We start from the raw sequence: 23,538 nt of genomic DNA on the forward strand, positions 1-23,538 counted from the left end.
GGAACCTCTTGGTAACTCTAGAGGCCTCTCTGTAACCCAAAGAAACCTGCCACGCGCTCAAGAATCCTTCGATGATCCAGGTTGAGGTGACCTCAGTCCTCACGGTGACTTAGGGGGCCTCGCACTTAAGCAGCTTTGGGGCTCCGTAGCAAGGTCAATGGCTTCTTGGAAGCTTTGGTGCTCCCTGTCATGCGCCCAGAAGCCGCATGACAGGGAGCTCGCCATGTGTTAGCTATGAGTTAGGTTTGAGCGAATTATGGACTTGTACTAACTTTGACTTAGCCAAAACAAGGAGATATTTGGTGAACACTTTACCCAGTGCCTGCTTTCACGTAAGGTGACACCTGAAGTTCCGCAGGTAACAGAGGCGCAGTTATGATGATGTGTGTATTGTTCGTGAAAGCACTTTGCTGACCACCAGGCACTGACAGAGACATCTACCGGCCTAGCGAACGGTACACTACACAGACAGCGGCGTGCCAACGCCCGGTGGCAGCCCGCCTGGGAGCGGCGCCGGCCGCCCGCGCACCGCGCAGTGCCCAGCCACCTCTGCACGGAAGCCAACTGTAGAAAACAGACCGCTAAATAATCGATAAAGACGCCCGCAGTCGAAACAACCAACAACACTGCTTCATGACGTGTGAACGGATATAACATACGGCACAGACCTGTAAGACGTCAGCACGCGACAGGTAATTAATTAACACGAAAATCGGTGCCGTTTGTTACGGCACACAGCGTGTCATGCAGCACGAGACGTTACACCACTCGCTACATGGAGCTGGGATAGCCGAAGGGAAATGGCTCTCCCGCCACAGACGCTCGTAATCCACCATGGTTATGTACATTGTATGACACATTTTCGCGCGACGATATGATTAAAATCACATTGGCCGTACTGCACGATCAACCTTAACCAGAAGTGAGCCGCCGAACATACATATCACTAAAATACGTGAACACTTCACCTTCGACATGACTAAATGCACCAATTCCACCGTCATCTAATGACAGTACATGATTAAGCACTATTTGTGCAACACAAAAACGTAAAATGTCAAAAACATTTCTTGGTAAAACGTGTTTGATTTTATAGACATTGAGAAGTGAAGATCGGATATCAGAAGACGTCTATCTAATAGCAGCAGCACAAACGGCTGGTTAATGCGTATACATTCACACTGTACGTGTACGTACATGACGGGACAAGAGATAATAAGAGGAGTTATCGTAAACCGATCAGCTGACTTCGGTCAGCTGAATGCTAGCTACACTGAGACATCGGCTACAAACGGGTTAGGAGTGGCAGTATGGACACATCTTGCAGCTATCTTCATCACAATTTGTTGTTGGAACTTACGTTTCTCGTGGCTGGTGAAACTGTCACTGGTTATTACTGTGAAACTGTGAAACTGGTTATTAATACGCTTCTTTTTAACGCTGAAGGTTTGCTAAATATTCATTTGTATGCTGGATATATTGTTAATGTTATTTTAGGCCAATCTCAAATGAAATTTTGACATGTTAATTGCTTGTTTTTGTATATTTACCAATACCTTTTTTATTACATACCTATCTATCGTAGCTTTTGGACAAGGTATGAACTTCGATGTTGCATTCCAAAACTATTCAGTGATAGCGGGCAGCGGCAAGTTATGGAAATTACTTGGCTGCAATGTGTTATCAAACATTGCTGATACCCATATAATTATCCTTACATCATGCTTCCTTAACCTCGGAACGTAGTAACTGGGCGGGCTTGCCCGCCCATTTACTACATACCCATAAAATTTGTTTTTCGTGAATGTGGAACGGCACTTCCCCAATCAAGGAACTCTGATACGGACTCATCCAAGTCTTCCTCTGTCAGGTATTCTCTGGAACACTATATCGCGGTAGTTACGAGGAACACGGCTTACACCGCGACAGACTGAGTCAGCTGAGCTGAGCTCGACTCACTGAGTCAGAGTGAACTGAGCCAGCTGAGTCGAGTTTAACGAGACCGAGCTGACCTGAGCGAGGTGAGCCTTCAGCTTCCTGAGCCAGCTAAGCTGGACTGATAGCTGTTGGCTTATTTGCACGATCCTGCCACTGTCGGGCATGCATCACAAGAGGTGATATGACTGTTCCGCTCTGGTTATATGACTGCAGAGCTGTGGTTCCATGATCGTACTGAACGAATTGACCTAGCGAGCTGTTGACCCGGGGCCCGGAGCCCATGGAGCTCCGTTCAGCCATGGTGCGGGTGTAGCAGAGCCGCGGTCCGCCGATTGTCGCTGACGGGACCGGGTCAGACGATGGAGCACATGTTGTCATGACACCGTCCCGGCAGCATAGAGGTGGCAGACAGACCCGAGGTGGCAAAGATGTACTTGGTCTGTCGTTGTGTCGCTGAAAGTTGAAACAGAGAAGAAAATCAGTCTTAGACGCGTACTCAACTGGTCTGATATTCGGAACCAATTCTTAGAACCAAAAGTAGATTAATCAGTATTTTTACAACCAGCATGTTTACATTTAAGCGTCACTATCTCACCTCCTTGCTCAGTGTCCATAGGCAGGACATCAGGACGCTTCGCCCGCGACTTTCTGGGTAGGAAATGTCGGTCCGAGCGGCGGCGCTCCGACTTTCGACCTCCACTGCCATCTATTGGCTGCAGCTGGTACCAGTGAGCCTGCTCGTCCACACTGTGCGGATCTGCAATCAATGCCAACGTGAAAGCTGGGCTGACGGATGACAGTGTGAGGCTCGCCTCCAGCATTCAGTGGTGTCATCTTAGGTATTGCAAGGCAAGTGCATCCTATTTGCAAGCATCCGTCTCCGGCGGCGCCATAGCGTACCTGCCAGATCGATGGACACCTGTCCCAGGTGCTCGTTGCCCTTGTAGGCGTCGTGGTTCCACACGCAGACCTGCAGACTGGAGAGACGCAGCGTGTCCAGCTGCACCTTGGGGTACACCATCGTCTGGTTCCACTCCGGCACCGACTCGTACGAAAAGTGACGCGTCGTCCGCACATTCTCCGATGTTGTGCTGTTGGCATAGGGCCTTAGGTGAGTTTGCTGAAGCTAAAAACACGTCATTTCACAATATGATACAAGACACGCTTGAGATAGAATTACGCTTAAATTAAACGAGAAGTAACGCAAAGATGCCATCGGCATCAACTAACTTTAGAGCTCGCTGCTTGCGAGTTCGATTTTGTCTATGAAATTCGGTTTAACGTAGAACCACGGAGGAGTTCATAGCATATACTGTGCCAGTGTGCAAGTTGCACTGTATAGTGTATAGAGATGTTCTGGCCTGGTGTCGTCGAGCTTTACAAGCGAAGCCGGCTGCGGCTCCCTCCGCCTCCACTCCTGGCGCGGCGCGGCTGCGCTCCGGGCCTGCACTGGTAGACTGTACCGCACTACCGATCGGCGCTGCGGGCCTGCGCTGGTATACTGCGCCGCACTACCGATTGGCGCTGCGGCACAGCATACCCCGCCAGGCGCGCTCGCTCGCAAAGCAGCCCAGGCGGCCCACAGCACAAATCCAGCGATAAATAACTTGAAGAAATGAAGAGCCATGCAGAAAGATATGCATACTTTTGGAGGATCTTAATAAATAATGGACAGATGGTGATTATACTACTGGAATAAACCCACCCATGTATCCAACATAAATTGGAGCGCTACTTTTGCCAGCCAAGTTTTTCGAGCAGCACCTATCTTCCCATTTCCCGGGCTGACCTGTTATCTGGCAGAAGGATAACTTCAACGAACGGGTCCGGTCGTGTGTCTCCGTTCGGCCTTCGGGTCTTCAGGTTCTTGGCCCGTAACACGCTCACGTAGAGAATGTGAGCCGCCACGTCGTGACACATCTGGAGCTGGATCTGACCAAGTGATATGTTTGGTGGCAGGTGCTGAAAAGAAACAATGTCTTTTTTATGCAGGCCGACAGATTTTACAAGAAAATGGATCGCATACGAATGAAATAGCCTTTATTCGTGCCCGTGACGCAAAGTCAAGGCGCCCGTAACTTAGGATACATACATATTTACCACCCTCTACGACACCTTTGGTTGCCGTCACCCGGCCTACAAACGGTCTGTCTCACCCGTCTACCAGTAGATCTCACTCACTGGGTGAGACGCGGCTCCTCTCACCCGTATGATGCTGGGCCGTTTGGCGGCGGCTGTGCCGGACCCAGGCCGGCCGGAGTCGGGTGCTGGGTGTCGCTGGATGGATTCGCCCACCGCCGGCCGACCGCAGTTGCTCACACTGTCCATCGGATCGATGCTGGAGTTGTTCTCGCGCCGATCTGTCGAGCATATCTCCGCTGATCACAGCAATAGCAATTAAAGGAAACACCGATGGGTATGAACTGGTTGCGTTTTTGGCATTGAATCCATGGTTATAGGTTTCTTACATCGCGCTTTTTTCACCTTTCATAACCAAGCAAGAACGTGTCGTCCTATTGACGGTCAGATCCCCCGATTCAGCTATTCGGGCAATCATGACATGGTCATACTTCTCTGTAAGCACTAAATTTAGACAACACAGGTGAATTCATAAATGATATAAAAAACTGCGATGTTGACCACCCGCTTCGGGAATCATTCTATAAGTAGGTAACAACTCTTTAATCGGCGAGCAGCGAGTCTCGCGGGCCACCCACTCACCCTCCTCGTCTGCCACGTTGCCGTTGCCGGTCCGGTGGTGCGTCAGCGGACCGTTGTGCTCGCCGGAGTGGGTGGTGTTGGCGCGGCTGGCCGGGGGGCGGCGGCGCCGGCTGCTGCCGTCCGCCGACCGCCGGCTGCGCTGCTGGCGGCCGGAGTCGGCCCATGAGCCGGTCGGCGGACTGCCGTTGACCGGCGCCCGGTCGCCGCTCCTCCCGGCCCCGCCGCCAGACCGCGCCGGCGGCGAGCGCTCCGTCTGACGCCGCGGGTTACAGTCGGCTAGGATCTCGATCTCTTCAGTCGATTCGCTGAGAATTTTTTGAACTTCTTCATATGTTTTACCACGCAGGCAAGTGCCGTTCCATTCAACAATTTCATCACCTGCATACAAATTCACGTGTTGTAACCAAGAATTTCTGGAAAAGTCATGTGAGAAAACATGGTTAATTGTTTTCAAACGTCTCCATGTCTTCGTGGTGATGCGGTGCTAAGAATTAGCTGATGCGCTGCTCTTAAGCTGGTGCATTGAAAGAACATGCTTATGTTTTCGATGAATTTCGCTTTCGGTGATACGGGTTACGGGATACGGGCTCAAGTTAGTAACATTCTACCCTAGCTCATCCTGTAAGACAGGTCGCCCTTTCAGAGAGAACTGTTGGGTATAGTACTAAATGAATTTCTTTCAATGCTGCAAGAATGCGAAGCGCATGTGTACTTAAGTGCAAATTGTTGGGGACATTGAGTTATTATAATATTCATTGAAATAAACAGTTTTGTATAAGCTCGGGGTGCAAAATAGATCGTTTAGACAGTTTCAAAAGCTGTGCTATTTTCACTCCTTCAGTGGCCTTTGCAGTGGTAATTTGCAGTGGCAATCAGCTGAATGTCAGTCAGAACTATCAATGCTCCATCTTCTATAATTTCGGCAGTTTTTAGCCTGTCTTGCGGTCACCTACCAAGACTACTTTGAACACTACTTTGAACACAGAAATTATAAAACTAAAATATTAACACACTGTAAGACGATGCTACGAAAACACAGCACATGCTATCATTTGAGCGTGGTATAAACGTTTAAATAATGACGAACAATTGCATTTAAACCAAGCCACTGTAGTATAGCGTACTTAATTTACATCATATACAGGACATTACAGCAGTGTCCTAAAGGCAGCGTCGACTTCAGGGAGGCCCAGTGTGCCACCTAAACGGCAATAACTTCAACATCCAGGGCCTGCCGTTAGACGTTAGGAGGTGCCGAAATACTACCTCTTTTTTCATCACTACCATCCAAAGAATGTGAGCGACTGTGTGGAGCTTTGGATCTTTTTGGATCTAGCATAAGATTTTTGCACTTTTAGATTTCAACGTTAATGAAACTATTATTGATACGGAGATTGATTCGGGAGTCTCTTTTACAGTGATAGACTGTCCTTCCTATCGTTGAGGAAATCCAAAGATTACCAAGTTAACGAGGGAGATTGACGGTAAGATCTAAGAGTTCTGTAAAAACGCTCTTCCAAAACGTTTACCAGAAGTTGTCAACGCATTGTTTTAAAGCATTTTCCAAGGATATTATTTAATGAAAATACAGAAGGCTTTAAACAGACTTTATTCATAACGTGTCTCAGCTCTTAAATGCTCACCTTCTTTTAGCTGTCCAAGATTGTCCATCACTCCCCCTTTAAATATTTTCCCAACAAATGCTCCAGTTTCGCCACTTGGAGTTAATTTTCCACCAACAAGCTTCATGCCAATACCGCCCTCACCTGCCGGTTAGAAAATGTCAGATACCGTCCCATTAAGTGTTCTAACATTACACATCTGTTCTGTCTATGACACGTGTTGTGGCTTAGCTTTAGTGTGCTTTGGTGCTGAACTTAAAATCTTCTCGCGGAAGCGGACAGCCGTGCCAGCGGGTACTCAATTGTGGAACTTTGTGCAAGTGCATGGCCGTTTTGCATGTGTTTCATGCTTTGATGAACGACTGGCGGCTGTTGTTGTTGAACGCGCTATTTGAAACGAGTGTTGCACTGTGTTTTTCCATTTTCTTATTGCTCCGTTGGCCTTGTATTTGACGCTACATTCCAAAGGATGAAAGGGCTTAGCTATACGAGTGATAATAAAACAATTATATAAAACAAACGGTGAAAATTGGTCGCAAGGCCTAAACATTGCTTGGTATGATTGAAGAAAATGGGGACGAAAGATCTTAAAGGGTAGCTGCTGACCCAATATGTACGAGTATAATTCCTGAAGCGCTAAACATAAAAAGCAGCATTAAAAAATAGTATCATCCCTTAATACGAACTATATGCTTACACTAGAAATATGTATATTTCAAAGTAATGCCTTAGACATACATACTATATGGCATTACTACATTTTTTATTCAACACGTATTCATGCCCGACCTAAGGTGATTTTGATTAACAACTATTTCGTTCATCGTCGACCAAACGTAATTATATAAGAAATGTTAATCTTGTTCATTAATGATAGAAACGGAATAGTTAAACTGAAAGTAATTGGTTGTGTTACTACCCAAAATATCTATTTGAGCGATTGATGAAAATGAATCCTCATAGCTGTGGCTCTGAACAGTGCTCATTACTAATCCTACTGACTATCAATTCGCCAAAAACAAGACTAAATATTGCAGCCCATTTCACCTCTTCCAATTCTTGCATAGATTTATCAGCATTTTATTTACTAAATCGCTTTCTGATCAATTGAACTCATAAAAATAATGACTTAAAAATGCTGCAACAGTATTTACTTCAAGAAGGCTGTTGAATTTAGAACGTAAGCATTTTAGAAGTCAATTTACATATAAATATCAGCTCATTCAATATATATATCATACATGCAATATCATCATAGTTCGGTTTGTTAGTGTCTACCTAAATATTGTGGGTGCTGTGTCAGCCAGGCTAGTATTTTTCAGCATGCACTTTATTATCTGAACTGCGGGGAACACTCAAAATCAAATCAAAAATCACCCAGCAAGTTACCAAAGCGAAAATAGTGACAACTTCTAAGCATATGGAAAAGTGTGTTTCACTCATAGCTTCACAGAGCCCCAGTATCGTACCTGACCGATGTTTTTCTCTTGTGACAAATAAACGTTTCATAGCAGACTGGTCGCTCTGGATTTCCTTGTGGTACTGATGATCGGATGTCTGAGGAGACAACGGTTACTGAACAGATATCAAAGCCCACGGACAGAGAGCAGCGACAGACACGCTGAGAAACATATAATCTGGAGGCCATCTGAAGGCCAAAACACTTGGTCAAACACAGATGTTACAGGCTCTACACCACAAAATGATAGGAAACTGAAAATACATTCATCGGTACTTATTCGCGGAAACATTTCGCTGACCAGCGTCCACCAAACATCGATCCAGCATTATTTGAATTGATCTTGAAAAGGGTATTGGTACGCTGTGAGGGATCAGCCGCTGCACCGTATGTTCCCCATTAGATAAGGCTAAAGGCATGTTTTTAATATACTTTGTGATTGCCTAGCTGATGGCCGTTCATATATAATGCAAATCAAGTTTACGTTGCCAGGAAAAGGTGAATTTAGTACCGTTATGAACGCAATAAATGAGGCATTTAAATTCGGGAATTAACAATATGCACACCTAAACATATTACTACATTTCACACTATTAGCAATTCAGCAATATCTAAACAGACAGCAACATATACGAGATCATTGACTCACTCTAATTTCTTTACTATCACAAAAGTGTCAGCTATCTTTACGTATAATGGACTAGGTACGGTTTTTACCCGAGTTACAGTACCTACCTACTACCTACTATGTTACAAGCTATGGAAAACGCTAAAACATGCAACACTCTCCACATGCTAAGGCTGAATGCTAATAACACATAAATTTGGCGGCTATTTTTCGCATCCAAGCCACATTTACAACTATTTGCTCAAAAGTATTTGGAAATACATTTTCGTTGACACAGCCGTTGTTTCAAGTGCAGCCAGATGGTCCAGCTGGCTCTTCGCGGTTAGATCTTGGTACAAAAAAAAAACAGCGGACCCAATATCCACTACGAGATAACGTATTTCAGCGGTGCTAACACAGTGGCCCGGTCAATAATCCGGCATTTCATAGGTAGGGACGACAAACTAACTTTGGAATTGCCGTTTCAACAACCATTACAATTTCTGAAGATGACTTCTTCTTGGCATACACGCCCCAATTCTCACGCAATCGAAATGAGCTTTACTTCGAGTGGCATATTCATCTGGTGTGCAGAATCTGTTACAAAACGATCAAATCTCAGTCATAGTGCTGTATCATAAGAAGGTCTCTGTCACGATCTAAGCTAATGTCGGGCCCTGACTGCATCATGTTGCCCCTCTGGCGCCATGCATGCCGATGTTTGGGCTGATGTAATTTCACTAATAATGGTGGTGTTGATCGCTTAGACGTCCTTAGAATATTTCGTCGTACTTTTGCGAGAAGTCATGCAGAAGTGTTGATGAAGTTCATAACTATTGCGATATCCTCTTCAGCTGACAATTATCACTATCGCGCACTCAGTTGGGGAGTAGAAGCATGTTATTTACTATGAAACATTGGTAGAAATTTGACATGAATTCCATTTGAACAGAGTACATATATGTGGACGCAGACATAAACACCAAGCGGGACTGGTCATGAGTGCGACAATCTGGGACTGCGGGACAGGACCATATTACATCCCACGGATTTCGTGGACACATTGTAACACATACACCCAACTGGAACTGGAACCGTTTACATACCGAGCAGCTCAGGGGCTGGCCACAAACAAGTCAGGACTGGGAGCCGAACAGGTAACAAGGCATGAAGGGGGACTTCCTACAAATACCAGCCGGGACCACACCAAACGCATTTGCATATACCTTTACAGTATTCATCACTTTGGACTGGGACCGCATACACAGACGAGGAAGCAACGACTCCATGTGCCGTGCAAACCTAGATTTTTAAGTGCTGCGAGGTGACGATGAAGTCATTGACACTTTATAGCAGACGTTCCATCCAAAGCAACACGCCATATCCCTGGAACAGAGATCCCATCCCAACCCGTCCCATCCTCACAGTGCCCCAAACCAGGCCCTGGCGATTTTAATCAAGCATCATCATTCTATTGTTAAGTTGAGATTATCAGTACCTGAGTAGCGAGCAGATGAATGAAGATTAGAGCAATCAGTTGTTTAGTCTCTATCCATCGAGCGGAGAACAGAGCCCACTGGCGTTTCCGGGGGCTGAACTGAGCTAGCATGCGGCACGACCACAACATCGATAATATGAAAAATAGCTTACGTTCTTACTTGTGTTTTCTTGTTCCGAGCCAGGTCGGCGGCGGAGGCGGCCGGCTGGCCGGGCCGCGAGCGCCGCGTGTGCCCGCCCATGACGCCATAGTCGTCCGGCACGGAGACGGCCGCCGCCGGCTGGCTATGGTAACTAGAGTCTAGCTGGTGAGCACGGGGCTCTACCGGGCCGCAGGGGGGTGAGAGCAGCTGTCAGTATACGGGGCAGGGGGCCCGCCGCCGCGCACCGCGCCGCCAACGGCAGCTACGGACGGACACTACATACAGGGGCCCGGCGCGACCGCACGGCCGGCCGGGCACAGCCACGCAGCTACGACCACACCGGAGGGAGCGACGGTACACTATCAGGTAAGGGCACAACATATTGGAAACAACGCAGGTATCTCCGCTTAACACAAACACTGCCGGTCTAGTCTCTACGTAATCTACAATAAACGGTCGAATATGCGGTTGTTCTGTTGCTCACAAGAAGTCTTAAGTACATAGGTACATGTGATTGGATTAAGGTAACTACCCCACCCTCACACATGGTTTTGATTTGACATAGCCAAATTGAGGCCACTGGCTCTCAATTACCGATCTGGGTAGGTACTGGCAACATCGAGAAATACCTTTTTCGAAAATGTTTAATTTTAAAGTCTACAGCACTCGAATTCTAAGGGGCTAATCCATTTGGATGACTAGTTATGACTAGTTATGATTTGAAAGCCAGCACAGATTTAGTGATTTTCAAAGATATTAGTAAAACTTTGGTCAAAGCTATATATGGATATACCGGGTGGCCCAGAAAAAACGTTCCCAACTTTAAATCATTATTTCTCGGAAAGTGATAAATATACAACATTGAAGCTTCGAATAGTCAATGCGGCACACATTTTCAGTAAATGGTGTGATTTTCATGGTGTTCGGTAAACTACGTTTTAAACAGTTCGTGTTTCAAGCATGCCATGTAAAAATTACTTTTTTGCTCCGATGTTTACTCAAAAATATGAGTGAACGGGTCACTTTCACCCCACGGCACCACGGCCTAGAGCCATGACTGCTACTGGCAGCTAGTCTCATTGATGGTTCGGGTCCAGGATGACACATTTCCTCAGGCAACCACGCTGGCTCTGTGCCAGCGGCATCGGAAGAAGTTTCCAGTTTTCTAACCATCTTGTGGCTCAAATGCTTTCCTGGCTGACATTCCTGGGGAAAGGTAACTTTTCAACCAGGTTTTTGGTCATATGCTGGCAATGTTGTTTTTCATAAGCTATTCTGTGGTCTTCTGGCACAGGAACCAGTCTGCTTTAGTTTGTTTTCCTTATCCGGTCGAAGTTACTGTTTGATCTACTGAAAGGATCCATGCATCATCAGCAGTAATCCATGCACCGTGCCACTCCTGCTCGAAACATGATTTGGTGTTGAAACGAATGACATCCATGAGCACCATTTCGGCTCAGTATTTGAATATTTGGCACATAAGTGAGACAAAAATACTTAAAATAAGAACATACGTGTTGGTGTCATTCACGTGCTCTATTTTTTATTCTTTTTTGTAACATGGGACGTCTAACCCAATAATCACTCTCTTTTGACATCGGCAAAAAAAGCAAAAACGTCTTGCTTAATTCAACTCAAGATTGCCAGCTTGTAAATGATGGTATAGTGTTGTAATTTGGCATACCAATGCGCAAAGAAATGACGCAAACTTGATGAAAATTTTGGCTGGTTATTTGCACTCGAATTTGATATATAAACCTCCAAAGTTCGGAACGTTTTTTCTGGGCCACCCGGTATACTGGCACCTTACTGGATCGGATGAGACTGTAAGATTCATTAGAACGGCGAGGCCCACAGCCATACACACATCGACGCCGCAAACGCCCGTACGTATACTCGGCGGCGGCATCGTGTGAACCCATGACTCATATGAAACACCCAGTGACACCTAGCGGTCGGCCAGACATTGCACTGACGTGGAAGTGACTACAGGCGGCGGCGCCCCACGAACTGCACCCTTCCCTTTGCTGACAAACCATCACAGAGGGAACATCTTTGTGCTGCCTGCCGACGATTGCAGATTGCCACTAAGCGCAAATAAGGTGGGTCGTATCCTGCATTTCCGCTGCCGCCCTACTGGCCGCCACGACCGACTGGCCCTAGACCCCGGCCGGGTACCTGCGTGGTGTCCCGGCGATCGCGACCTCTACGGCCTAATTTTCCCATACATTTGGCAATTTCTTTGGCGTCTTTCAGCGGGAAATCACGGTACTGACCCTATGCAGGACGCTGATCGACAGAGGGCGTGAAAGGAGTCGAGACCGAGTCGCGCCAAAAGAAAATTGGTATATGAAGGTTACTCGTACCACCGATCGCCGAGCACGTGCTAATGGCACCTTACTGGATCGGATGAGACTGTAAGATTCATTAGAACGGCGAGGCCCACAGCCATACACACATCGACGCCGCAAACGCCCGTACGTATACTCGGCGGCGGCATCGTGTGAACCCATGACTCATATGAAACACCCAGTGACACCTAGCGGTCGGCCAGACATTGCACTGACGTGGAAGTGACTACAGGCGGCGGCGCCCCACGAACTGCACCCTTCCCTTTGCTGACAAACCATCACAGAGGGAACATCTTTCCCCACCTCCTCCCCACTCCCCCACTATTACATTATCTTCCCTCCCAACCCATTGTCTCCTCCTTTCATCAGTCCGTCTCGTCTTTCAGCGGGAAATCACGGTACTGACCCTATGCAGGACGCTGATCGACAGAGGGCGTGAAAGGAGTCGAGACCGAGTCGCGCCAAAAGAAAATTGGTATATGAAGGTTACTCGTACCACCGATCGCCGAGCACGTGCTAATGAAACTTAACACAATATCTGTCGCACTCCACGGGATTCCAAGCTATTGTTTCCAAGTCTACGTAACGCAAAGTGCTTATGACTGGTGGCGCATTGAGAACTGTGAATTTTGTTTTGAAAATTTATCAGTAATATTTTTATCAGTGAATTTTGGCTAGCACTCGTTTAAGCTCTTTTTGAACAATGGATTTAAGATAAACTTTAACTCTAAACCCTAACCGGCCGAGGAGGGTCGGTGCTGCCTTCTGACGTTTTTTTTTTTTCGCGATTACTCGGAAACACGCTCGTGATAGAGAGCTGAACGTTGGCACACCTTACCTTTGATTCGAGCCAGGTCTTGTGGCATCAATCGAATTTTCAGGTCAGGTCAGTTCACTGCCCTTATATTACATCATAAGTAAACATTTGCGCAGTCCTAAAATTATGTAACTTCGTAACGCTCCGAGTGGCAGAGGAGCTTTCCAGGGAGATGACACATACATAACTTAGTATCCTTTCAAGGCTTTACAGCTGGTATATCTCTGATTTTTCAAGGGTCACCCAAATCTAGGTCGCTCGTGCGTGAACTTGCCATTATAGGTCAATGGGGGAGGGTGAAAATGAAAGCTGCTATTTTGGAGCCGAGAATGATCTAAAACTACCTTGAGCCAATGGAATAATGATTTTATGCACCCCTTGCAAAATTTTGTGTCTTAATTTTTCATCATTGACCTTAAGTGACGTCTAGTGATGTCAATTACGGAAAATCGGAATACCGATACCAAACCAAACATCAACCAAAACCACGGGAAAATACCGAAACCAAACCAACTTGGGAAAATGAGGGAAATACCAACTTTTTACCGATTTCTTACTTCTTAGTCTCTTATACATTAGTGAGGGTTTATGATACCAACAAAATACAAAAAAAAAAAACATTACGATTCAAATACCAAATACCAAGTTGGTATCGGTTTGGTATCGGTATACCAAAAAGTTGGTAACCAATTGACATCTCTAGTGACGTCATTTATGACGTCGCTGTCATAGGAAATTTTTCGTTAATAACTCCTGATCAAATTAAGCTAGCGAGTCGGAAAAGCCACTAATGGACTTAGCAAGAATTGCCAAATCGAATGATATGCGTTTTGATCTCCTCCGACCAGCTTCTGACCTGACCTTGACCCGAGGTCAACAGCTTAAGTTGACCGTACCTAAACAAGAAGTAAAAAAAAAATGATGTGCCTGCGCATGGAAAGCACGATGGTGCCAAAATCGCGACTCTGAAACCATTTTCGAGAGGTTATTTACCGTAACCCGAACCCGTACCTTGGGTCATTTGATCTGACCTCAGAGGTTACCGGTTGACCTGAGATTTTAACCCGCGCACCGACGGGGGGGGGCGGATATCCGCCCCCCCCTGAGGTTTTTCGCGAATAGCGGGAAAACCGCGGCGCGTAGCGCCGCGAAATTTGGTATGACTATTCCCTTATCAATTTTACACATGGTGTGCAAGTTTGAACCTCCTACCTTTCAAGGTCAGGTCACCAGGTCACTTTGAATGACCCAACCTCAAGTCACTTTTTTGCAACTTTGTCACCGTGCCAGAGCTACAGTAGATGTCGGAGGCCTTTGAAAGTCGCAGGATGTTATTAGGTCATTAGTAGCTACAATTTGTATATCTCGGAATTTTGATATCGGTGACCTAAGGTCAGGTCAATTTCGGGACCTCCCCATTATAAGTCAATGGGGGAAAAATCAACTCCCTGTTTTTACCACTAAAACGGGTCGGAAAGGCCCATATACCATACATGACTTCATATACGGTCAACCTTCACTACCTTGAGGTCTGTTTTGCTGTTGGGCAGCTGTGAGGTCATGTGACGTCATCAAAGGTCACCAAAGGTTTTTGGCCAATAACTCCGTACAGGAGCAAGATACAGACGCGTGGATGGTCTCATTGTGTTCAGCTCGTCAAGACGCATCGAATGATATACATGATGACCTCGGGGTCACGTGACCTGAGGTCAACCTTTGACCTTGACCTTTCGAGGTCAACATATATATCATTCGATGCGGATTGACGAGAGGATCACGATGATGCCCTTAGTTTGTTCCTGTCTTGACTAATTCGAAAGTTATTCGAGAAAAACTCTCTCCATATTTAGCGCCGCCATTTTGACTTTTTCGACCCCTGTGACGTCATCTTTGACCTGACCTGAAAATGACCTTAGTAAAAATTGTAGATCTTGACCGTGCGTATCCGATGCCGTTTACCGCTTGTCGCTATCTTGCTTCGTTCTCGAGATCTCGGGGGGGGGCGGTCATCCGCCCCCCCCCGTCGGTACTAAGTTGGCGCAGACCCCCGTCGGTGCGCGGGTTAAAATCGAGGACCAGTCTCTGCGTCTCGTAATAACGCATACGATCTTTTTTATTTTAATCCGCGACGAAGCTCTAGCTCAACTGAGGGCGAAAGAGCAAAAGGGTAGAACTCCGTCCATCGGGACGCATGTAGAAAACTAATAGGTCCGGCGAGGGTCAAGTGTTAGTTTGACGATGTTCCGGTTTCACTTTTTTTCTGTCAGGTCTGATCTTAGCTTTAGGTCACATTATAAAGTTGACTTGTTAAGGTTAAACTTAAGTTTATTCGCAACATCTTGACAAAAAAAACCAGGATCCTGGTTAAAATTTATCTCCTGAAATCTTCATGTGAAAAGACATTGCATAACACGTTTTTTAAGAGAAATGCCAATCTTGACATGTACCATTGAGGAGTCCACTTGTTGACCTGAGCTCAAATATGAGGTCTCATTTACAAACCAGCTATGAACGTTTTGCGGCAATAGTCCCCGAGCGCTTAGAGATAGCAGTGCGAGACTTTAAGTACCTTACCCAATCCATTTTGACATATTCTTGAGTAAAAAGAGCCTGCTTAATGACATCATAGGGTCGTTTTTTCTACATCCTTGCACAATAAATTTAAACGTCACCGTCATACATCATTCGGTATCTCGTCCGAGGGGAGGGAGAGGGCTCCCGGCTCATAGTTTTTTTTTTTTTCGCGGTAGCTCAAAACACTCGGGCGATAGAGAGCTGACCTTTAATTCAAGCCGTATCTTTTGACACCAACCGCATTTTCAGGTCAGATCAGGTTACTGACCTTTGATGTCATAAGTGAGCCTCTGCACGGTCCTTAGATGTCGCAACTTGACAACGCCCTCACCTCAGTGCCAGAGGAATTTTCACAGGGATGAGGGAGATGACACTTACAGGACGTAGTGTCCTCCAGGGGTCTCACAACTTGTAGGCCTCGGATTTTCCTAAAGGTCCCATGAGGTCAGGTCGGTCACGTGACCTCACCATTATAAGCCAATGGGGGAAGTATGGAAATTATTGTTTTTGCGCCTGGTATGATCTAAAATATCTCAATTCTCAAGAACATGGAATCGTGATTTCATGTACTCCTTGGAAGGTCCGATGCTTCACCTTTGCGCTGTTGACCTTGCGTGGCGTCATTTATAGCGTCACTAAGGTCGTAAGAGTTTTTCGTCATGAACTCACGATCAAATTAAGCTAAAGAGTCGAAAAACCACCAATGGACTCAGGAAGATCTGCCTAATCGAATGACATGTGAACTGACCTCATTCGACCAGGTTCGTGACCTGAGGGACTCTGACCTGACCTTGACCCAAGTTCAACACCCAAAGTTAACCTCACAACAAAAAGTAAACCATTCGATGCGTCTGAGCAAGGCGAACACGATGATACCAAAATCGCATATCTGTGGCCATTTTTGCAAAGTTATTTCCCAAAAACCGAACCCGTGACATGAGCCACTTGACCTGACCTCAAAGGTTAGCGGTTGACCTGAGACCTTAAAATCGGTTGGCAATCGCTGCGCCTCGTAACGGCGCACACGCTCGTTTTTTCCGCGAGGCTCTAGCTCCATTACGGCGAAACGGCGGGGGGGGGCTGCACCAACCCTCCCCTAGGCCGGGGCGTATACCTACAGAAAACCAATAGGTCCGGCAAGGGTTAAATGCCGTTTGTTCCAGTAGTGGCGGAACACCTTCAATTAACCCGCGCCCCGCTGGGGGGGGCAGAATCTGCCCCCCCCCCTCCGTTTTTCGCCAATAACTTCTAAACGCGTTACGCCAGCGACGTCAAACTTTTCGTACCTTATCATACATCAATTTGACACGTTCCCTGAAAACTTGAGCGAACTCTGTCAGAATTTTTTTTGAGAAATTGACGTTTTAGTGACGTCATGTTCGCCATTTTCTCCTCAAAAACGGCAAAATTTCCAACGCCGCTAACATCTTCATTTTTTAAGGAATCAAGACGTAACAAAAAAGGTGATATGTGATTCTACTTTGTCTATCAAATGGCTATCTCGGTTTTTTGAAAATGTTGGATTTTTGCCCAATTTTTTTTTCTTCAAAAAACTGATTTTTTTTGGGAAAATAATTATAAAATCCAAAATTTTGAGTGTATCGAAAAAACCGGAACATATGTCAGAGAAGTGGTCTATGTGCACCTACATACCAATATTTAGAAGAATCTGTTCAAAAATGTGGGAGTTATTCAAAATTTTATGACATCACGACACAAAAAAAAATTGAAAGATGACTTTTTTTGAAGTTTTAGACCTTGTACGGAAACCAAAATAGCACCATTCGATTCGCCGTGAAAAACTGCATCAGATAGACACCTTTTTAGGCCTTAACAACCAATTTCAAAATTTGACCTCACTTGACCTGACCTTGACCTGGCCTCAACCTGAAATTCATCCAGAGGTGGTCCATATCACTTATTGAGTGTGCCTATTGAATTCTATGAGTAAAATGACCCATAAAACATGTGTCGCACATGCCCTTTTCTATATTTTGTTTTTGGTGACCTGACCTGACCTGACCTTGACCTTGACCTTTGAATGACATTTTATGCAACGGATATTGTCTTGGTAGTCTAAGAACACGTTTTGGGCAATCAGTCTCAGTCCATTCTTTGGCAACTACGGTGCAAGGCCGATACTGTAGAAACTTGCATCTTGTACCCTTGACCTGACCTTGACCTGACCTCTGACCTTCTTAAGCAAAAAATGGGCTCTTAAGATCCACCTCGTTGAGAGCATTCGATTGCCGTTTTCCCCGTCTTTCTACGACCATCGGTTCGGAAGTTAGACAGGGGGGGGGGCAGAATCTGCCCCCCCCCCCCAGCAGGGCGCGTATGGCTGAATAGCCCAGCGGGGCGCGGGTTAAGGGGGGGGGGGCACTGCCGACTTTTGGTCCCATTCTTTCCATGCAACGCCTATAGGGCTGATGTTAAAATGCCAAAATCAAAGGGGGCACGGTGCCCCGGTGCCCTCCCCGTTCCGCCGCCTATGGTTTGTTCAATGAATCCGTGATGAAAACGGTCAAGTAAAGCGGCTCTGATGGAATCGACAAAATACCTACATACATACAAGGTGACTATTTAAAAAGTATCGACTCAAGTAATGATTTCATTGTGCTTTGAAGTCTCTTAAAAGTCATTTTAAAATATGGCACGGAATGTCTCGTTTTAAACTATTGCATCATGCTCCAACTTATATGGCTGAAATGCTTTTCTTCAGATTGCCAGGATGCAACATGGATGAGCTTTTAGGCACAGTGACATCAAATACATACATGCGTTTAGTTTGAGCACATAAAACATAGTTTTGTCTACACAGTGCGTCATGATGCAGTGTCAACAAAGTCGTAACTATTTTCGGGCCCAATAATTCCCACAGCCAAATAGGATATAATTCGGCCACTGGAATGTGTTGAAGTATGCAGTGCTGCTGCTTCAGAGCCATGCAATCCGTTTTATGTAGTGATAGTTGCGTAATATTTGCAGGTGCATAAGAAAATATAAACGTTCTGTGGCTGTTTTGCTAACAGTCGTGAGTCACGAATAATAGGTATAGATAAGACAGCACACAAACTTTCTTATAGGTATATCATCTAGAAACATATTTGTATGCCTACTAATTCCAGAGCTATGCTTAATTGCAGTACGGACAATCGTTTTGAGCTCAGTGTCGACATTTCGATTTGATCCTGACCAGCTAGCGGATGATGAGTACGAATAATATGTAATTTTGTTAAGGTTGAATTTAACCTCAAATCGTGTAGCAGGCCCTGTACCTGTTCTTATATGTAGCAGGCTGTTTCCCACCCGGGAGTCCCTGTGTTAACAGTCGAGGTATTCGGCGGTCGCTGTTCTTCGGCGTTGATTGCGTACGTGCGATTATCGTGAGTAATTTTGATTCAAAGAAGAAAAACTTTACAGGACATTTTACAATTCATTTATTTAGCGCAAGCCACTAGCTAAAATTCATGTGTGGAAGTTGCAACATGGGCGCAGTTACCAACGATTCTATTGCAAAAGGCGAAACAGTTTCTGTCAAAATAAACGACCAGCCATTGAGTGTGTTCCCGTCAATACAAATCATAAATACATATACGGGCAAATATATGTACGCAAGAATCTCAGATATCTGAGATCATATACACGTGAATTGCTGACGCGAATCCTTAACATGTCGATCAAATCAAGCAGTTAAAAAGGGGCACAGACGAACCCTATATCATTCTACAAAGGTACGTTGTCATCGTCCGTCACTATAACACATATGGCAGCAATAACTTACAGTGATAACCGCAGGTTGTTTGAAAAGACAAACACTATTCGTTAGAATTGTGTTTTTCTATTGAAAAACAACCGGAGCGGTCCTTCTCCGGGCTATGTTTTGCATGTCTGGCCGCGAATTGGGGCAACTTGGGTCAGGCCTAAACTTGTGGCTCGATTTTCTTAAAAATTTCAGTGTATGGGCTCCCGGAGGCGATCTACCTGATGGCACCGGTCGCTACTCGCTTAAAACCTCGTGGCACGTGGCACGTGCGATTCCATTTTCCCCATGTTAAGTCAATGGGGTTTTGAACACTTTTTGCGCGATCGCGAATAGCGGGAAAACGAGCCAAGAAGGAGGTGGTTTTCTTCCCAGCATTTTATGGCAAACACGTTCAGGTACACGCTAGTGTGCTCCGTATACCCCTCAGAACTTCGTAACGTGTCTTTGCACGAGGTCAAAGTTGAACTTTTTTCGCTCCCCATGTTAAGTCAATGGGCGTTTTTGCAGAGACTTTTTCATTCGCTCATTGTACAAAATTATATGATACGATTTTGTTTAAACTTTCAGGACTTGTTGAGAAAAGACCATAGAACATGTTGTTATGCTTCTTTAAGCTGTGCAAATTCGTTTGTTGTCTTTAGGCTTCTTTAAAAATGAAAAATTTTAACATGGAAAGTCAATGGGAGCGTCTTTGGTGCTTAATAACTTTGTACCTTGAAGACATATTCAAGTGAAAAGTTGATATTTTATACAACTTTTGATGCTCTTTCCAATGATATATACAACTTTATTGCACGTGGTGCCGTTTTTGAGAAATATAGTAAAAAAGCACGACATTACCGAGATTTGAGCTCAGACCTATATCGTTACGGTGTCAGGCGGACACGAGGACAGGTGGCGCCGCCGCCGCCCGCATAGCGGCGGGAATGTGAACTAACCTGTTTACCATCTATGGTATGGTACCATCGGGGGACCGGCCGCCGTCGGCACCATTTCGGGACTTTGCATCGCAATAAAAGGCTTATTTACAATTGAAAATGGACTAGCGAGAGTCGTTATGGAATCAGAATTTGATGCTGTACAAAACTAGGCGCCTATTTTCATTGTGATGGCATCACAGACTACACCGCTAACCCCAATAAAGCAGATTTATGTCGCGTCATCGATGATTACATATAATGTTTCTTTGATATATATGTAGTCGGGTCTTTCAGCTGCGTTCCTCCCCTCCCTCGCCGCGCCGGCGGGTCGGCCATCCGCGCCCTGCCGCCCGCCGGCTGCTGGCCGGTCAGCTGGCCGGTCAGCTGGTCGCCCGCGGCTGTCGGTGCAGTGCGGGATGCCTACTTGCGGGGGGCCGTCGTGGCGGCGGCCCGGGTGGACTGGGCGAGCAGTGAGTTGGGGAGCGCTGCGCTGTCGGTGCTCTAGTTTGCATTGCGTTCGCATGATACGGCTTGAGCCAATACAGAGTGAACTGATTGAGCTGAGCAAGTCTTTATATACATTGAAAAGTAAAGCACTTTTTACTGCATCTACGGTGAGATGCTAGATAAAATTTATGGTCTACCTAATGGTATCCATTACTTAACAATTAAGTGAATCATTTCGTCGCTAAACTCTCGTAAATTCGTATGTCCGCCTCACTATGGAGTTTGGACCGTAACGTATGGTCTTTGCTCAGACAGTATACGAACAGGTGACGGGGATACCTCCCATAGAAGGATGCGACACGATTTTACTGCTAAATAGCGGCCGGCCGCCGTGGGGACGTTTTTGTACGACTTATATCTCGGCAACCACTGGGCTGATACACGTGCGGTTTTTTGTGTTGGGTAGCTTTTTTCCTTCTTTCACATAGTGTGCTACTCTCGATGCATATGGGTGACCCCTAACGCACGTTCCACGTGCAAAGCCAAGAGGTGCCTGTTTTGTAATAAGTGCAATAGCTCGCGGTAATTACTGGGCCGATTGCGCTAAAACTTGGCATGGAGGTAGACACATTCCAGGCGATGCATTTCCACGTGTCTTGGTAGGGGTGCAACTGCACGTGCGCACGGGCAGGGTGACGCTTCCAGATGTCGAGAACGGCTGGGCCGATTGTGATCAAACTTGGCACACCGCTAGAGGCTGGTAAGTAGGGTGCCGTGCACAAGTCAGATGGGACCCGCTATGCACGTGCGCACGTGCAGGCTGACGCTTCCAGATCTCAAGAACGGCTGGGCCGACTCTGCTGAAATTTGGCATACCGCTAGAGACTGGTTAGTAGGGTGCCGTGCACAAGTCAGTTAGTATGTATTTTCATGTGCCACGGTTGGGGTGCAGTTGCACCAGCGCACGTGTAGGGGTCGCTTCCAGATCTTGAAATTGACGGGGCTGATTGAGCTCCAATTTGGTACACCGCTAGAAACCGGCGAATAGAGTGCCGTGCACAAGTCAATTGGGGCCTAGGCTGCACGTGCGCACGTGCAGGGTGTCGCTTCCAGATCTCGAAAACGGCCGGGTCGATTGCACTCAAATTTGGCACACCGCTATAGACCGACGAATAGGGTGCCGTGCACGTCAGTCCGTAGCACACCGACTGCGGTCTGCACGTGCAAGGCTCATCCTCTCGTTTGGTGGCGGGCGTTTTTGCTGCGTTTACAAAGGTGCTTGCTCAAACAACCTGCGGTCTAGCACACCGACTGCGGTCTGCACGTGCAAGGCTCATCCTCTCGTTTGGTGGCGGGCGTTTTTGCTGCGTTTACAAAGGTGCTTGCTCAAACAACCTGCGGTCCCGCGATGCGGAGCCCGGCATCGCAGATGCCGGGCTAACCGCAGGTTGTTTGAAAAGACAAACACTATTCGTTAGAATTGTGTTTTTCTATTGAAAAACAACCGGAGCGGTCCTTCTCCGGGCTATGTTTTGCATGTCTGGCCGCGAATTGGGGCAACTTGGGTCAGGCCTAAACTTGTGGCTCGATTTTCTTAAAAATTTCAGTGTATGGGCTCCCGCAGGCGATCTACCTGTTGGCACCGGTCGCTACTCGCTTAAAACCTCGTGGCACGTGGCACGTGCGATTCCATTTTCCCCATGTTAAGTCAACGGGGTTTTGGACACTTTTTGCGCGATCGGGAATAGCGGAAAAACGAGCCAAGGAAGAGGTGGTTTTCTTCCCAGCATTTTATGGCAAACACGTTTGGGTACACGCTGGTGTGCGCCGTATACCCCTCAGAACTTCGTAACGTGTCTTTGCACGAGGTCAAAGTTGAATTTTTTTCGCTCCCCATGTTAAGTCAATGGGCGTTTTTGCAGAGACTTTTTCATTCGCTCATTGTACAAAATTATATGATACGATTTTGTTTAAACTTTCAGGACTTGTTGAGAAAAGACCATAGAACATGTTGTTATGCTTCTTTAAGCTGTGCAAATTCGTTTGTTGTCTTTAGGCTTCTTTAAAAATGAAAAATTTTAACATGGAAAGTCAATGGGAGCGTCTTTGGTGCTTAATAACTTTGTACCTTGAAGACATATTCAAGTGAAAAGTTGATATTTTATACAACTTTTGATGCTCTTTCCAATGATATATACAACTTTATTGCACGTGGTGCCGTTTTTGAGAAATATAGTAAAAAAGCACGACATTACCGAGATTTGAGCTCAGACCTATATCGTTACGGTGTCAGGCGGACACGAGGACAGGTGGCGCCGCCGCCGCCCGCATAGCGGCGGGAATGTGAACTAACCTGTTTACCATCTATGGTATGGTACCATCGGGGGACCGGCCGCCGTCGGCACCATTTCGGGACTTTGCATCGCAATAAAAGGCTTATTTACAATTGAAAATGGACTAGCGAGAGTCGTTATGGAATCAGAATTTGATGCTGTACAAAACTAGGCGCCTATTTTCATTGTGATGGCATCACAGACTACACCGCTAACCCCAATAAAGCAGATTTATGTCGCGTCATCGATGATTACATATAATGTTTCTTTGATATATATGTAGTCGGGTCTTTCAGCTGCGTTCCTCCCCTCCCTCGCCGCGCCGGCGGGTCGGCCATCCGCG

General features: G+C 46.2%; 1 protein-coding gene across 1 annotated transcript; it reads right to left on the reverse strand.

The window, feature by feature from the left end:
* Window positions 1–379: 379 nt before the first annotated feature.
* On the reverse strand, window positions 380–10,534 carry LOC122373663 (protein piccolo-like). The gene is made up of 10 exons (XM_043351954.1): window positions 10,525–10,534; window positions 10,006–10,166; window positions 7,751–7,838; window positions 6,303–6,425; window positions 4,660–5,037; window positions 4,144–4,298; window positions 3,728–3,900; window positions 2,839–3,029; window positions 2,534–2,695; window positions 380–2,391 (listed from the first exon to the last, which is right to left on the reverse strand). Exons 1-10 carry the CDS (start codon window positions 10,532–10,534, stop codon window positions 2,291–2,293), a joined length of 1,542 nt encoding a protein of 513 aa, XP_043207889.1. The 3' UTR covers window positions 380–2,290.
* Between the last annotated feature and the right edge of the window lie 13,004 nt (window positions 10,535–23,538).

Source organism: Amphibalanus amphitrite, unplaced genomic scaffold (genome assembly GCF_019059575.1).
Source record: "Amphibalanus amphitrite isolate SeventyFive unplaced genomic scaffold, NRLGWU_Aamphi_draft 001532F_arrow, whole genome shotgun sequence".
Lineage (NCBI taxonomy): Eukaryota > Metazoa > Arthropoda > Thecostraca > Balanomorpha > Balanidae > Amphibalanus > Amphibalanus amphitrite.

Excerpts from the sequence above, each read along its gene's own strand:
- LOC122373663 (XM_043351954.1), bottom strand. Across the intron at positions 7,839-10,005 it reads CTCGGAACAAGAAAACACAA|ACATCCGATCATCAGTACCA; the intron begins GTAAGAACGTAA and ends TTGTCTCCTCAG. Across the intron at positions 3,901-4,143 it reads AACGGCCCAGCATCATACGG|CACCTGCCACCAAACATATC; the intron begins GTGAGAGGAGCC and ends GTTTCTTTTCAG.